Here is a 12,500-nt window from a genome sequence, read left to right as displayed (position 1 = left end):
GTGCTTCTCCAAGACACATGGATTTTCAAACGTAATATATAGTAAGATGCAAATATCACTTATCATGTATGAAGCAGTAACTGAATCATTGAAGCAGTAATAGTAAACAACAAAGATAAAAAAAATAGAAGAACTTAGCAGATGAGGAGTTTTAAACACGACACAACCAACAATTACAACACTTTAGCATGTTAAGTAGAAATATAAGAATGATATGTATGAAATATGTATCACAGTTGTGTCAAATAACACTTAAAAAGGAATGATTGATAAACGAAGACTTCGTTTCTTATATAATACAAACTTTATTCAGATAACAATAAATTCCACATTACACCCGTCACATCTCAGGTTGAATCATCATCTTCACCACTACTCTACGATTTAACTTCAAAAACTATTAAAACAAATAAGAAAATAATCCAAAAGGACCAAAGAAGAAGAACAGGGGTAACAAGAGGGAGTGTGTTTATATCAGGTCGTATCGCTGGTAGAGGAAGTGTGTGTGTGTGTGTGTGTGTGTGTGTGTGTGTGTTAGACGTAAGCCCTGGCTGAGTCTGGATCTGACTTGGCTGTAGCGGTGTAGATCTTCTGAGGCTGATTCCCATAATAACCGCTGGAAAACCAAACAGAAATTAGAATTAAATACCGACACATTTTCATCTAAATAAAATGTCCGTTCTGCTCCTGTCTATCTGACTGACTGTTATAATACAACATTTCTTACAAAAGTTACAAAAGTTCTTAAAGTTGTTTTTATTCTTCTGTTTTATTGTTTTAACGCTCAACAACCTCAGATAAAGTTAGTAAATCACAGATAAACGCTGATGTAAAGAGATTTGAATTGCTTTTCTCTTATACTGTTTTAATTTGTGTTCCCTCTGTATGCAGGTAGCCTGTGTAACAGGTGTTATTATTTTATTATTATTATTTAATCATGGCTATGTTTTAATATTATCCTTACTTACCTGTTTTATCTGTCTCTATTTCTTTTCTATTATTATGTTATTTTCTTTCTTTTTTCCTTATTTAATGTAATTTTAACACAAATTCTATCTTGGTTTTTGCTTGTATTCTTGATTTTGTTTCTTTTGCTTGTAATTGTTTTAATAATATTAATAATAATAATAATAATAATAATAATAATAATAATACATTTTATTTAATGGCGCCTTTCATGGCACTCAAGGTCACCTTACATCATATAAGATCAGTAATAAAACATACAATAAACAGCAAAGCACCAGTAATACATTACATATACTACATTTTATGTAAAGTAGTTTGGGTTCCATTCTATGTATGAATGGTGCTATAAAAATAAAGCTATTATTTTTTATTATTATTGTTAAGAGTCACTTTTATACTGCAGACTTCATGTAGCCTAATTATCTTTTATTAAGTGTCCTTGTCCTTTTTTATGCTTTGCTTTTGTGTTTCTTGCTTTGCTTTCATTCTTTTTACTTCTTAATGTTGATTTTATCTGTATGTGCTTTGTAACTGTGTTTTGAAACTCCTATTCAAATAAAGATTCTGATTATTCTTATGATTATTATCCAAAATATTATTTTTGTTCATGTATACAGTGGTAAGTAAATTACATATCACTAATATAAAAAAAACTATCTGCATGTAAATGTTGTCACTCGTCAGAGCGTTGGGGGATAACATGTGAGCCACAGTTAAAACAACTGCAACCACATGAATAAAACTAAAGTTAAAACTAAAACTGTTGAATTCATGAGTTTGATATTTGCTTTTTATTTGTTAAAGCACTTAATCAACTCTGTTGTAAATAAAAGTGCTACACAAATGTAGTTATTACTGTAAGCATTTTCAAGCAACTGCTAAAAACTTATCTTTCCAGCTTAGCTTTTAATTAGCCTTCATTTTAACTGTTTAATTTGATTATGTTCTTTTATTCACGTCTCATCTTTCTATTTTTATTTGATTCGATTCTTTTAACGCAATGCATGTTGCTTGTTCTTTTATATACAATATATGTTTTTTTGTTTTTTTTATGTTTGCCTCCTATTGATGTAAAGCAGTGTTGTGTATGAAAGGTGCATACAAATAAAGGTTATTATTATTATTATAATTATTGATATTATTTCTTTATTATCATAAGAGATCTTAAATAATATACTACTAACACTACTAGTAATAATAATAATATGAACAATAATACTAATAAGTTTACCTCTTCTTCTGTCCAGAGGACGCTCTCTTGCAGGCGCAGCAGAGCAGAGCTCCGCCCAGCATGGACAGACAGGCTCCGCCCCATCCCATGAAGAGGCCGAGGCCCAGCTCAAACCTGCACACAACAAACCGTTTGTGTTTCTGTACCATCATAACTATATCAGGGGTTGGAAGTGAAGAGTCTGGGTTTAATATGATTTATTCAGCACTAGAAAATGAGCTGAAACACAAAAATAGAAAACTTTATGGTTCTTTTTTGGATTGAAGGACGGCTGATAAAATCCTAAAACCAGATCCTTTAATGTTTTACAGATACTTAATAATGAACCATTGGTTATGATATTTTCCAGTGGATATACTGTATACTGTACTGTGTGTGCCTTCCACACACTGTGATAGGTAATAATGCTTATAATAATAAAAAATAATAATACTGAATAATTTACACCCCAAACAAGCAAACCTTCTGTTTTGATTAAATACTGAACCCATTTCTCTCTTCATTAAGGTGCATTAGTAGTAAGTAGTAAGTTAAAAGTAGTTTTAGATTAGTATAGTAGAATAGTAGGTTTAGATTTAAATCCTTGTCTTCTTACTAGCTGTGAAAATATAAAATGCTAAAAAAGAGGTTCACCATTCAATATCTTTAAAATCTAGAGGATCCAGTGTGTAAAAGTGTTATTTTGCCAACCAAGTACTCAAGGAGGCTCCTGTCCTTTTGTCAAGTATCATTATTTGTTTAAATTCTGTACTGTGGATCGTTGTGTAAGAGTACGTGTCTAATTTTGGACCAAAACTCTTCATTTCCTCTTCATAAAGTGCCTTTTTTTCTGTAAGTGTCTGTCCCTGTCGACTCACTTCACACCACCGGAGAAGGGGTCGTTGAAATCCTCCACCACTCGGGTGGCGTACCAGGACACGGCCACCATGGTGCACAGCCCTGCAGGCACAGGGAGCAAAACAACACGTTAAAGCAATGTTCCAACTCTCATGTTAGTTTTAACACGGGTGTCATTCGGCTCTTGACCGCCATGAAAGCCAGAATATAAACTACTCACCAAGATCAGATGCAGCTGGACGAGTTTTTTACTTCCCATTCATTTGAATGAGGCTGAAAACTGACATTTAACACACTGGTCAACAGATCCGCTATTGTGATTTTCAACTGACTGTTGGTCCAACGTTTTAGAAGATAATTTCGTCGAATAGCATTTTTATTGATAGACGGGCTATATTTCTTCTCGCCAGCGGAGGAATACCATTTAGGAGAGATACTTCTTGTTTGGGAGACCGGATCTACTTTTATTTTTAAAGACGAATTTTTGTGTAAACCAAGAACAGAAATGCAAAATGACGACGGACCCAGGATGCTTTGTTGTCTTAAAAGCGGGATCTGTAGATTAATCTGTACACAAACATGTTCAATGTAAGTTTTCAGCCTCATTCAAATGAATGGGAAGTAAAAATCTGATCTTGGTGAGTTTATATTCTGGTGGTCGAGTGCCAAATAACCCCATGTTACAACTAAGTGGAATATTACTTTAAAGAGTAAATCCACACTAAAACACTTTTTTTTTAGTTGTTAACTGGTATTTAGTACTATGCAGTTATAAAATACAATGATGCCGGTCATGTGCCGGTGCCAAATTTAACTCACTAACCTGGCTCAGTATTTATCTCCTAAACCTAAGATAAAATAAGTATAAGTAATGTATAAAAAACTATGAATAGCATAAAAAAAACATTTAAATAGAACTTTAGGAGTTAGGTCACTTTTCTCTGCAGTATTTTTTGCAGTATAAAATGAAAAGATTTGCCAGTAAATTGGGTTATGTTCCATAAAACTAAAGTTTCTTAAAACAAGTGAAATAATCTGTAAGTGGGGTGAGATGATTTCACTTGTTTCAAGAGATTCCTTGCATTAAGAGACATGATGTTGAATCTAGTGCCTTATTTTGAGATATTGTAGCTTGATGCAAGAAACTCTTTAAACCAGTGTAACAAAATTATTTCACTCCATTGGCAGATTTTGCTTTCTTATTTTTAGAAAGTTACAATTTTAAGACTGAATACAACACAAAATCCTGTTTCTCAGAGTGATAAAGAGTCAGTTGTGCCATTTCTGCCCTTCAGACTTCAGGATAAACAAACTTGCTGTATATTCAGACCTGAGATAAACAGCATTTGCATGTACTGAACTTTGCATGGTTTGTTTAGCCTACTGCCAGATGGGTGAGGTTTACCACAGGACGACAACATGAACATCAGAAAGTTTAGACAAGTATTAGGAAAGTATTTGAAATTTAATTGGAATCGTACCTAATACCATGTGAAGTATACCGATGTGGTAAACCCCGCCCATCTGGTGCTCCAAAAGTCTTTGCAATGATGGAAAACCAAAACAGACTGAAGAGTCAAGGTTCTGTTTTCTAAACTCAGTAACTTACTTAACTTACTTCCTTTGAGTGCATTTTAAATGAGACGCTTTTTACTTTTACCTCAGTACCTAATATTCCCATAGACTCACCGGACAGAACCGCCAGGATGCCGCCGGTGACGGCGATCTTGGCCTTGGACTGCTCGGTGGCCGATCCGATCTTAATGCACTTCAGACCGAGCAGAGACACGACCAGGCAGGCGAGGCCCAGCAGCAGAGAGATGATCATCAACGCCCGACACGCCTGCACATGACCTGCAGAGAGCGACACGAAATGATTTCACACTTTCTTTTAACACGTTGACAGTCTGTGACAGTCTGCAAGTTTCATCAAATTACATTTAATTAAAGGTGCTATGTGTTTAACATTAATAAATCATTACCATGTTAAATTTTAGATATTAAACCATAAAGAAACGAGACCATTGGCAAGAAGATCAGCAGCCTTTACTGGCCTCTACTCTCATCCTCCATAGTTTCTCCACCTGGTGGATCTGGAGGGAAATCTGCTGGATCGCTTTACGGCACGAAACAGGAAGAGGTTTTGTTCTTCCAGAGCAAACGGAGCTAAAGGTGAAAGAGTCTTGAATAAAGTTAAATAAAGCATCTTAAAGTCTTAAATTCGGTTTGAGAGGTCTTTCAAATGATTCAGTTACTTGGTGCATTGTTTTTCTGGTGAGAAATCAGCCAAGTTTTGTGCAATCCAGCAGTTTTCCCTCCAAATCCGACCTGGTGGAGAAACAATGTAAAATGCAGAGTAGAGGCCAGAAGATTAGGCCTTGAGTTTAGATAATATCATTTAAGACATTTTGAGACTTTTCAGGACCAGCAGACACTCTGATTTAGCTGATATTCTTATCCAGACCGACTTACAGTGAGGTCGATAGTAGAATAAGCTTGAATGGAACAAATATTCATGTGTGAAGATATAAGAGCCAGGGAGAAACGGTGGGCTGTGTGTGTGTTACAGAACACAGTTTCATGTACTGTATAGTAATCTGTGGACAAAATGACCTGACATGATCATAAAAGCTTGGCATGCCTGCTCATGGCCTACAGAGAGTTAGGAGCTGATACAGCAACATGGACTGTAACAGGAAACTGTGGACAAAATAAATTATATATATAATTCTTGAAGAAATATTTAATATCCCTCTCTTCTCTTGCTCTAATGTCTTTTCCTTCACTTTCCTTCACTAATTCTGGAGTCCCAGGAATATTTGTTCCATGTAGGCTACTGTCTAGCTGTGACCTTTGACCTTTGACCTACCTGCTAGTGTGTGACGTAATGTGACTGCTGATTGCATTTTTGAATTTTCAACATGTCCGTCTCAACAGAATCGAACAGACGGTTAATTTCTGTCTGTTTCTGGCTGAACTGATCACTTCATCACTGATCCATCTGATTGATTTAGTGTTTAGATAATGTCAGCTTGTTAGCTAGCTAACCATAGTATCTGGTCAGCTAACATCACTGTCTTGTTGTTAACACATCTGATTAGCACACTAGCTAACGTATCTAGTAGCGGCTAGCGTTAGCGTGTTCACATTAACATCAGTGTGTTTGCCGGCTAGTTAGCTAGCTAACAGTTTGTTCAGGTTAACTGAGCTGACTCTTCTCAAGCTACAACTCAGAGTGTTTTGGAGTAGAGACTAGGGCTAAAGACAAGACAGTTTACTGTGTCACAGTAACCAAATCCACCTTATCACACTATTCACTTTTACTGAGAACGTTACTGAATGGATCTACAGCCACACCACAACAAGCTGACTCAGCTGCTCTCTGCTTCTAGCTGCTTGATACAGATTTAACCAAATTAACCAAATTTGGTGATCTGGTAATTGAAGCTTGTTTCCCCCATGTATTCATGTCTAAGTAGACTAAACTAGTTACACACTTGCCACACTCTCACTTTCCCTGTGATTTCTTTATCTGCATCAAGGCTATCAGGGCTATTTTAATCCAGTTTCTATTCAGTACTTGTCTTTTATGCATTTTGTTTGTTTTATTCTTGTCTGTTGTTATCCATTTCAGTTGTGTCTTTGCATGTTATTTTAATTGATTTATTTTTCTTTTAGGGTGAGATTTAAAAAACTCTTGGGATTTGTTTGTCTCATATATCTAAACTAAATTAAACTAAACTAAATGAAACTAAACTAAACTAAACCAACACACCTGCTGTGTCTGTTTGGTTTGATGGGTGTTTCCCTCCATTTTGCCTTGAGAGGAGGATAGCTCAAAATGGCGTCCAAAAGATAATGTTATCTGACACGTCACAGGGAAAGAAGCGGTGGAATAATAAAATACTTTAACTATAAATGACAAAAAAATGAATCTCAAATATAATTTTGTATGGAAATGTTGTAGTCTCTGTTGTAGTCGTTGTAATATCCTGTAAGCAGAACCAGATCTCCATTTTATAGGCGGGAAAACGTTGGCTGTAAAATCCACCTTTGGACGGTTAATTCAAAAACTGTGCCACATGACACAGCGGCATATTTTCTGCTCCAATACGCTCACGTCACGCAATTCACGGAGAGAATTTGGTAACGCAAAGTTCAGGAGAGTTTCCCCATCTATCTTCCACCTTCATTTCAGATTAAGTAGAGCAGCCGAAATGAAATTAACTCGTATCGAATGCCTTTTCAACTCGGTGTACACGAGGAACTGGACCTTGTGCTCTTGGTGCTGCTCCACCTTAACAAGTCACTTAATCAGAGTCTCAAATCACATTTTTTTTTTATAAAACAAGTGAAGTGAAGAAAATCTACCACTGTGTTGAGATAATTTCACTCATTTACAATTCAGTTTCACTAATTTCAAGAATTTTCTCAAAACAATTAACACTGCTTTCACTCGATGTCACTCGATTTAAAAAAAAGTCTTGAGCGTTCGTTTGAATTTGAAAGTGAAATTATCTCACCCTCGTGGCAGATTATAACTCTTATTTTAGAGAAGAAAACAACCTTTAAAGACTCAGCAGCACATTAAACGACTAATTCTAAGTCAGAGTTCATCTCTTACCAGGAAGGGCGAGCAGCGACTCGAAGTCCCGGCACTCGGCGATGCCGCCGCTGTTTTCGGCGCAGGAGTGCCACAGGTTTTCGTACTGTCTCAGGGAGATGATGACGCTGCCGGAGACGGTGGAAACCTTCCAGTAGTCGTTGGCCAGCGACGCCCCGGTGATCAGCCAGCTGGCTATGCACAGGAGGAACCCGGTCGCTTCCACAGCCGTCGACATGCTTCCAAAGTTTCCGCGCAAAAACACTCAAAAATGACAGAAAACTCGCAGACGAAGGAGGAGGCCCAGGAGAAATCCAACGGTCAAAAGAATACGGGACCGATCGATCGTACCTCCAAAATCGATCACCGAAACAGTTTAAGACAAAGTCACAAGGGCAAATCTTCCAAGGTAGAGCCTGGAGGAGTGAAGTTAGCAGTGGGAGAGGTTCAGTTGTTGGAGGCTTTCGTCTCTGTGCCGTTATGTCTCGTTTATCTGACAGGAGGACTTTACACCCTGACAGGGCCATAAACCACCTGAGCCGCTCCCTATAGCCCCCGCCCCCCCCCCCCCCTCCCACTCAGTATTGATCACGATGATGATGACAATGACTCCTCAGCCGCACCTAAACTAACCTCGAAACCCATCGCCAGGTCTCGTATTGACTAGAGACGACTGGAGTCCCATTTGTTTCCAGCAGTCAGGATTCGGTTTTCAACTCCAAGTACGGGAAAGGAGCAAACGTCTGCCGTGACTTCATCTATTTTTACGGCAGCGAAGGCAAAATGTTTTATCGCAACCGCAACCACGATCAATCAATTTGTTGTTGTGATCCGGTGTCGCTCAGCAGGCAGAGCAAGGCACTAACACTGCCGGGGTTAGGGGTTCGATTCCCACCTGAACACAATGGTGCTGTGAGGTGCTGTGGCTTAGAAGCAACACACACACACACACACACACACACACACAGAAACACATAACCCTTTCTTATCTGATTTTAAATAAATGAAAAGAATAGATATGTACAAGGATGAGAAGGCACACAGCTGATATTCCACATACCGTAAATATATTCTTATATTTCATTCTGACATATCATCATGTACTGTATCTCTAACTTTAATTTAATTTAAAAACAGTGATATCCACATAGACACCTACAGAGAAAACTGAATTGGGTCCACATTCTGTACTACATACAGTACTGCAGCCTACTCTATTCTGCACTGTGTATCACTGCACAACTTCATAGTTATCAAACAAGAATACCACATATATAATTAAAAAGATGCAAATGGGTGCTTTCACGTCGCGAAAATAGAAACCGAAATAGAGTGAAGTGGATTATTGCTGTGAAACCAAGATAACGGTTTTATGGCCGTGAGTTTCCCTTTTCTCACCCTGTTCACTCACTGCTGAGTTTTAGCATTTCCATTATTTTCTTTGCTAATTTTCTCTATTTTTCTATTTAATTAATGTTGTACTCTGTTGATCCCTGTAGGTCAGAGGTCAGAGGTCAGAGGTCAGAGGTCAGGGTCTGGAGCAGGTAGGGATTCAGTGTCTTGCTCAAGGATGCTTCAGCAGTCACAGGGCTTTTTTCCCCCGCTGCTCAATTAAAAAACATATTCAGATGTTTAAAAATTAACTTAATTCCTGAAATCTCCTTAATTTCTCATTACATAAATAACAGCTTTAAATAGTAAGATTAGTATCATGTGTTTATAAGGGATTTATTCATTGGTTGGTTCATGGAGACTCTAGAAATGAAGAGATTTTTCATGTCTTTTGTGCAGGTTTACAGGTTATTAATGAGTTATTAAGGGAAAGTTCCTGTCTCCCTGAATTTTACATTAAATTAGAAAGTAAGGAGTCAAGATTAAGGGGAATTTAAGGAGGTTTTGATGGGGTCTCCTCTATTAATAACTCCCTTAACTAATTTTAAGGGGATTTTGCATGAATTAAGGGGTGAATCAATGTAAATGTAAGGGTATTTTAAGGGATTACCGGTTCAGCTTTCACATGTTCCTCTTGTGTACAGGGGAACAGTTTGTTGTGCACACAGAAATCAGGAAGTCATGAACTCTACAGCAGGAAGTAAGAGACAATAGGCCGGTCGGGTGTGTGACATCATTTTTCTGCCCAATAAGGACTTCCTGGTCCCGCCCTCTGTCAAACGAACGTTCCTCTACCTTCCTGCGTCTGAGGCTAACTGACTGTGTTGCTTCAGAGGTTTGCTCTTATATGAATTTCTTTATTTAAGGTGGATTTTGAACCGTTTTGAAGCCGCAATGAAAAAATAACACAAAACCTGCTAGCCACAACCTCAAGACCAGCCCAGTCTGGAACTGCCTGGAAAAAAAGGCAGATTTTTAAAAATTAAATAGCTCTAGTGAATAGTGAATTTCTTCACTTCAATGTAGAGCTTTCAATTTCCACACACACACACACACACACACACACACACACACACACACACACACACACACAAGGCCAAGAACGTCTGCTAAAAGCCTAAACTGTAATTGTACTACTACTGTTACTACTGCAAGTATTACTGCCACTAGTAGGCTACTATAACTGCTACTAGTACTATTACTGCTACTACAACTACAACTACTACTACTAGTATTACTGCTGCTACTACTACTACTACTACTACTACTACTACTACTAAAACTGCTACTATTCCCACTGCTACTAGTACAACTACTACTACAACAACTACTGCGACTACTACTACTAATTCTACTTCTACAGCTACTGCTACTACTGCTAGTTGTATTGAAACAAGTGAAACCCACTGAGTGAATATTTGACTGGTTTTAAGTATTAGCTGGATTTCCTTGTTGCAGTGATAAAGCTTCACTTCTCCACCCACAGAGAAAAGACACCAACAAGCAGACAGTCAGGTTTTATGTCTTTATAGCTTTATGGCGAGCTGCAGTTAATGTTTGATCATCATGAGAGTCCAAAGTCTGATCTCACTCTGCCTCTGTCTCTTTCTTCTCCTCTTATGGGAAACCTGAACTGATTCTAATGTGATATTTTGAGTATCATGTATACATGAATATGTTAGTATTAGTATTAGTATAGAATTATCCAGGGTTTCAGTAGAGAGTTTTAGTGTCCCATGCTCTAAATGCTGCTTCAAAGGCTTTTCCGCACTGATAACTATAATGTTTTGGTGGAAACACAACTATTTGGAATTTATTTATTTATTTTTGGCATGAAAATGGTCAAATTTAAAGATATTGCAGCTTCAATCCAAAAATATCAATTCCGGCCTTCAGTAACACCCGCCGGTCGAACTCTACTCTCTGCATTAGTTTTAATTAGCGTGCCAGATGGGCGGTGGCTGCCACACAGGAAGACACAATGGATGCCAGAGAGTTTAATCAACCGCAGAAAAGTATTTGGAACGCAATTTAGACTTTCAAAGAGACTGCTCTCCTGTGATTGACAGCTCGCACGGCACTGTGAGATTTTCAGCCCCGCCCCACTGACTGACTGCTCCTCCAGGGCAGGTGGAAGAGAGATGTAGTTTGTGAGGCCAGGGGGTGGAAATACACAGTTATACAGAAATATATCGATAGTGAGTCTTTTGACTGTGAGTTTGACAGCAGAAAATGTTTCAGCGATCTAAAACATCCAGGGTAAACATCAGGTTTTAGTGTCAGAATCAAAGAGCGAGGGCTTCTTTCTAGAGCCGCCATTTCGCACCGAGAGACGTTCAACAATCATACAGGGAGAAATCCATCGGAGAAGAAGAAGAGAGACCAGTTTCTCCACCCACAGGAGCAGGAGAGAGACCAGAATGCACTGCAGGAGCAGGAGAGAGACCAGACATCACTTCATAATAAAATAACTAGTGGAATTAATTGAACGCCACAGACTAATGATGTATATCAGTGGAAGAGGATCAGAGTTTTCCTTTAAGTCTTTGAGAAAATGTCTTTTATCATCGTTATTTTAGAGATATTGAATGTTAAAATTCAGGTAAGGATTTTTACCCCCCAAAAAATGTGTATGTAATGGGTACAAACTGGATATATCTAGCTCTTCAGTTCAGTCAGCATCTCTGCCTTTGGTGAAACTCAACACACCCAGTCCTTCAAAAAGAGTCTTCATCGCCACCTGGTGAGGAAACACTGGAATAGTCTTCCTCACTTATTTTACTCCACAGTCTAGTCTAGTTTATTTATATAACCCTTTATCACAAGCATGTCTCAAAGAGCTTTACATAGCATCATATACAGTATATGTCATATACATATTACATCATATATACTGAACAAAAATATAAACACTTTTGGTTTTGCTCCCATTTTTCATGAGTTGAAATAAAAGATCTAAGACTTTTTCTATGCACATAAAAGGCTTATTTCTCTCAAATTTTGTTCACAAATTTGTTTAAATCCGTGTTAGTGAGCACTTCTCCTTTGCCAAGATAATCCATCCACCTGACAGGTGTGGCATATCAAGATGCTGATTAAACAGCATATATATATATATGAATAAAATGTATTCTGCATCGGCTATATTAAACACTGGTTCTGAATAGTACTACTAAAATAAATTGTTTGCCCAAGTAAGTGTGATGCTACAGTACCAGGAGGTAAAAATCATGAGACAACGTGATACAGCATGATAGCATTGTTAGCATTCCTCTTTCTAATCAATGGGTACTGCTAGCCTCAAGCTAGTACATAAGCTTTTAAGGTTTTCAGGGTAGCTGAGGGGTCCATGTAACATTTTCTCTAAAGTGATAATTACTTACTAAAAAAAAGATAAAATAAAATCCCCTTTAAGTAGAAAGTTCCCATTAAGTGTCTCTTTAAATAGCGTGGTAGAGTGGTAGACAG

The 12,500-nt window shown here is 37.7% G+C and overlaps 1 protein-coding gene across 1 annotated transcript; it reads right to left on the bottom strand.

Annotated features, from left to right (window-relative positions):
- Positions 1-318: 318 nt before the first annotated feature.
- On the bottom strand, positions 319-7,878 carry cldn15la (claudin 15-like a). The gene is made up of 5 exons (XM_071914893.2): positions 7,662-7,878; positions 4,727-4,891; positions 3,058-3,139; positions 2,201-2,314; positions 319-616 (listed from the first exon to the last, which is right to left on the bottom strand). Exons 1-5 carry the CDS (start codon positions 7,876-7,878, stop codon positions 535-537), a joined length of 660 nt encoding a protein of 219 aa, XP_071770994.1. The 3' UTR covers positions 319-534.
- Between the last annotated feature and the right edge of the window lie 4,622 nt (positions 7,879-12,500).

Source organism: Centroberyx gerrardi, chromosome 13, assembly GCF_048128805.1.
Source record: "Centroberyx gerrardi isolate f3 chromosome 13, fCenGer3.hap1.cur.20231027, whole genome shotgun sequence".
NCBI lineage: Eukaryota > Metazoa > Chordata > Actinopteri > Beryciformes > Berycidae > Centroberyx > Centroberyx gerrardi.
The sequence above is the reverse complement of the archived record's forward strand: the minus strand, read 5'-3'. Positions and strand labels throughout refer to the sequence as shown.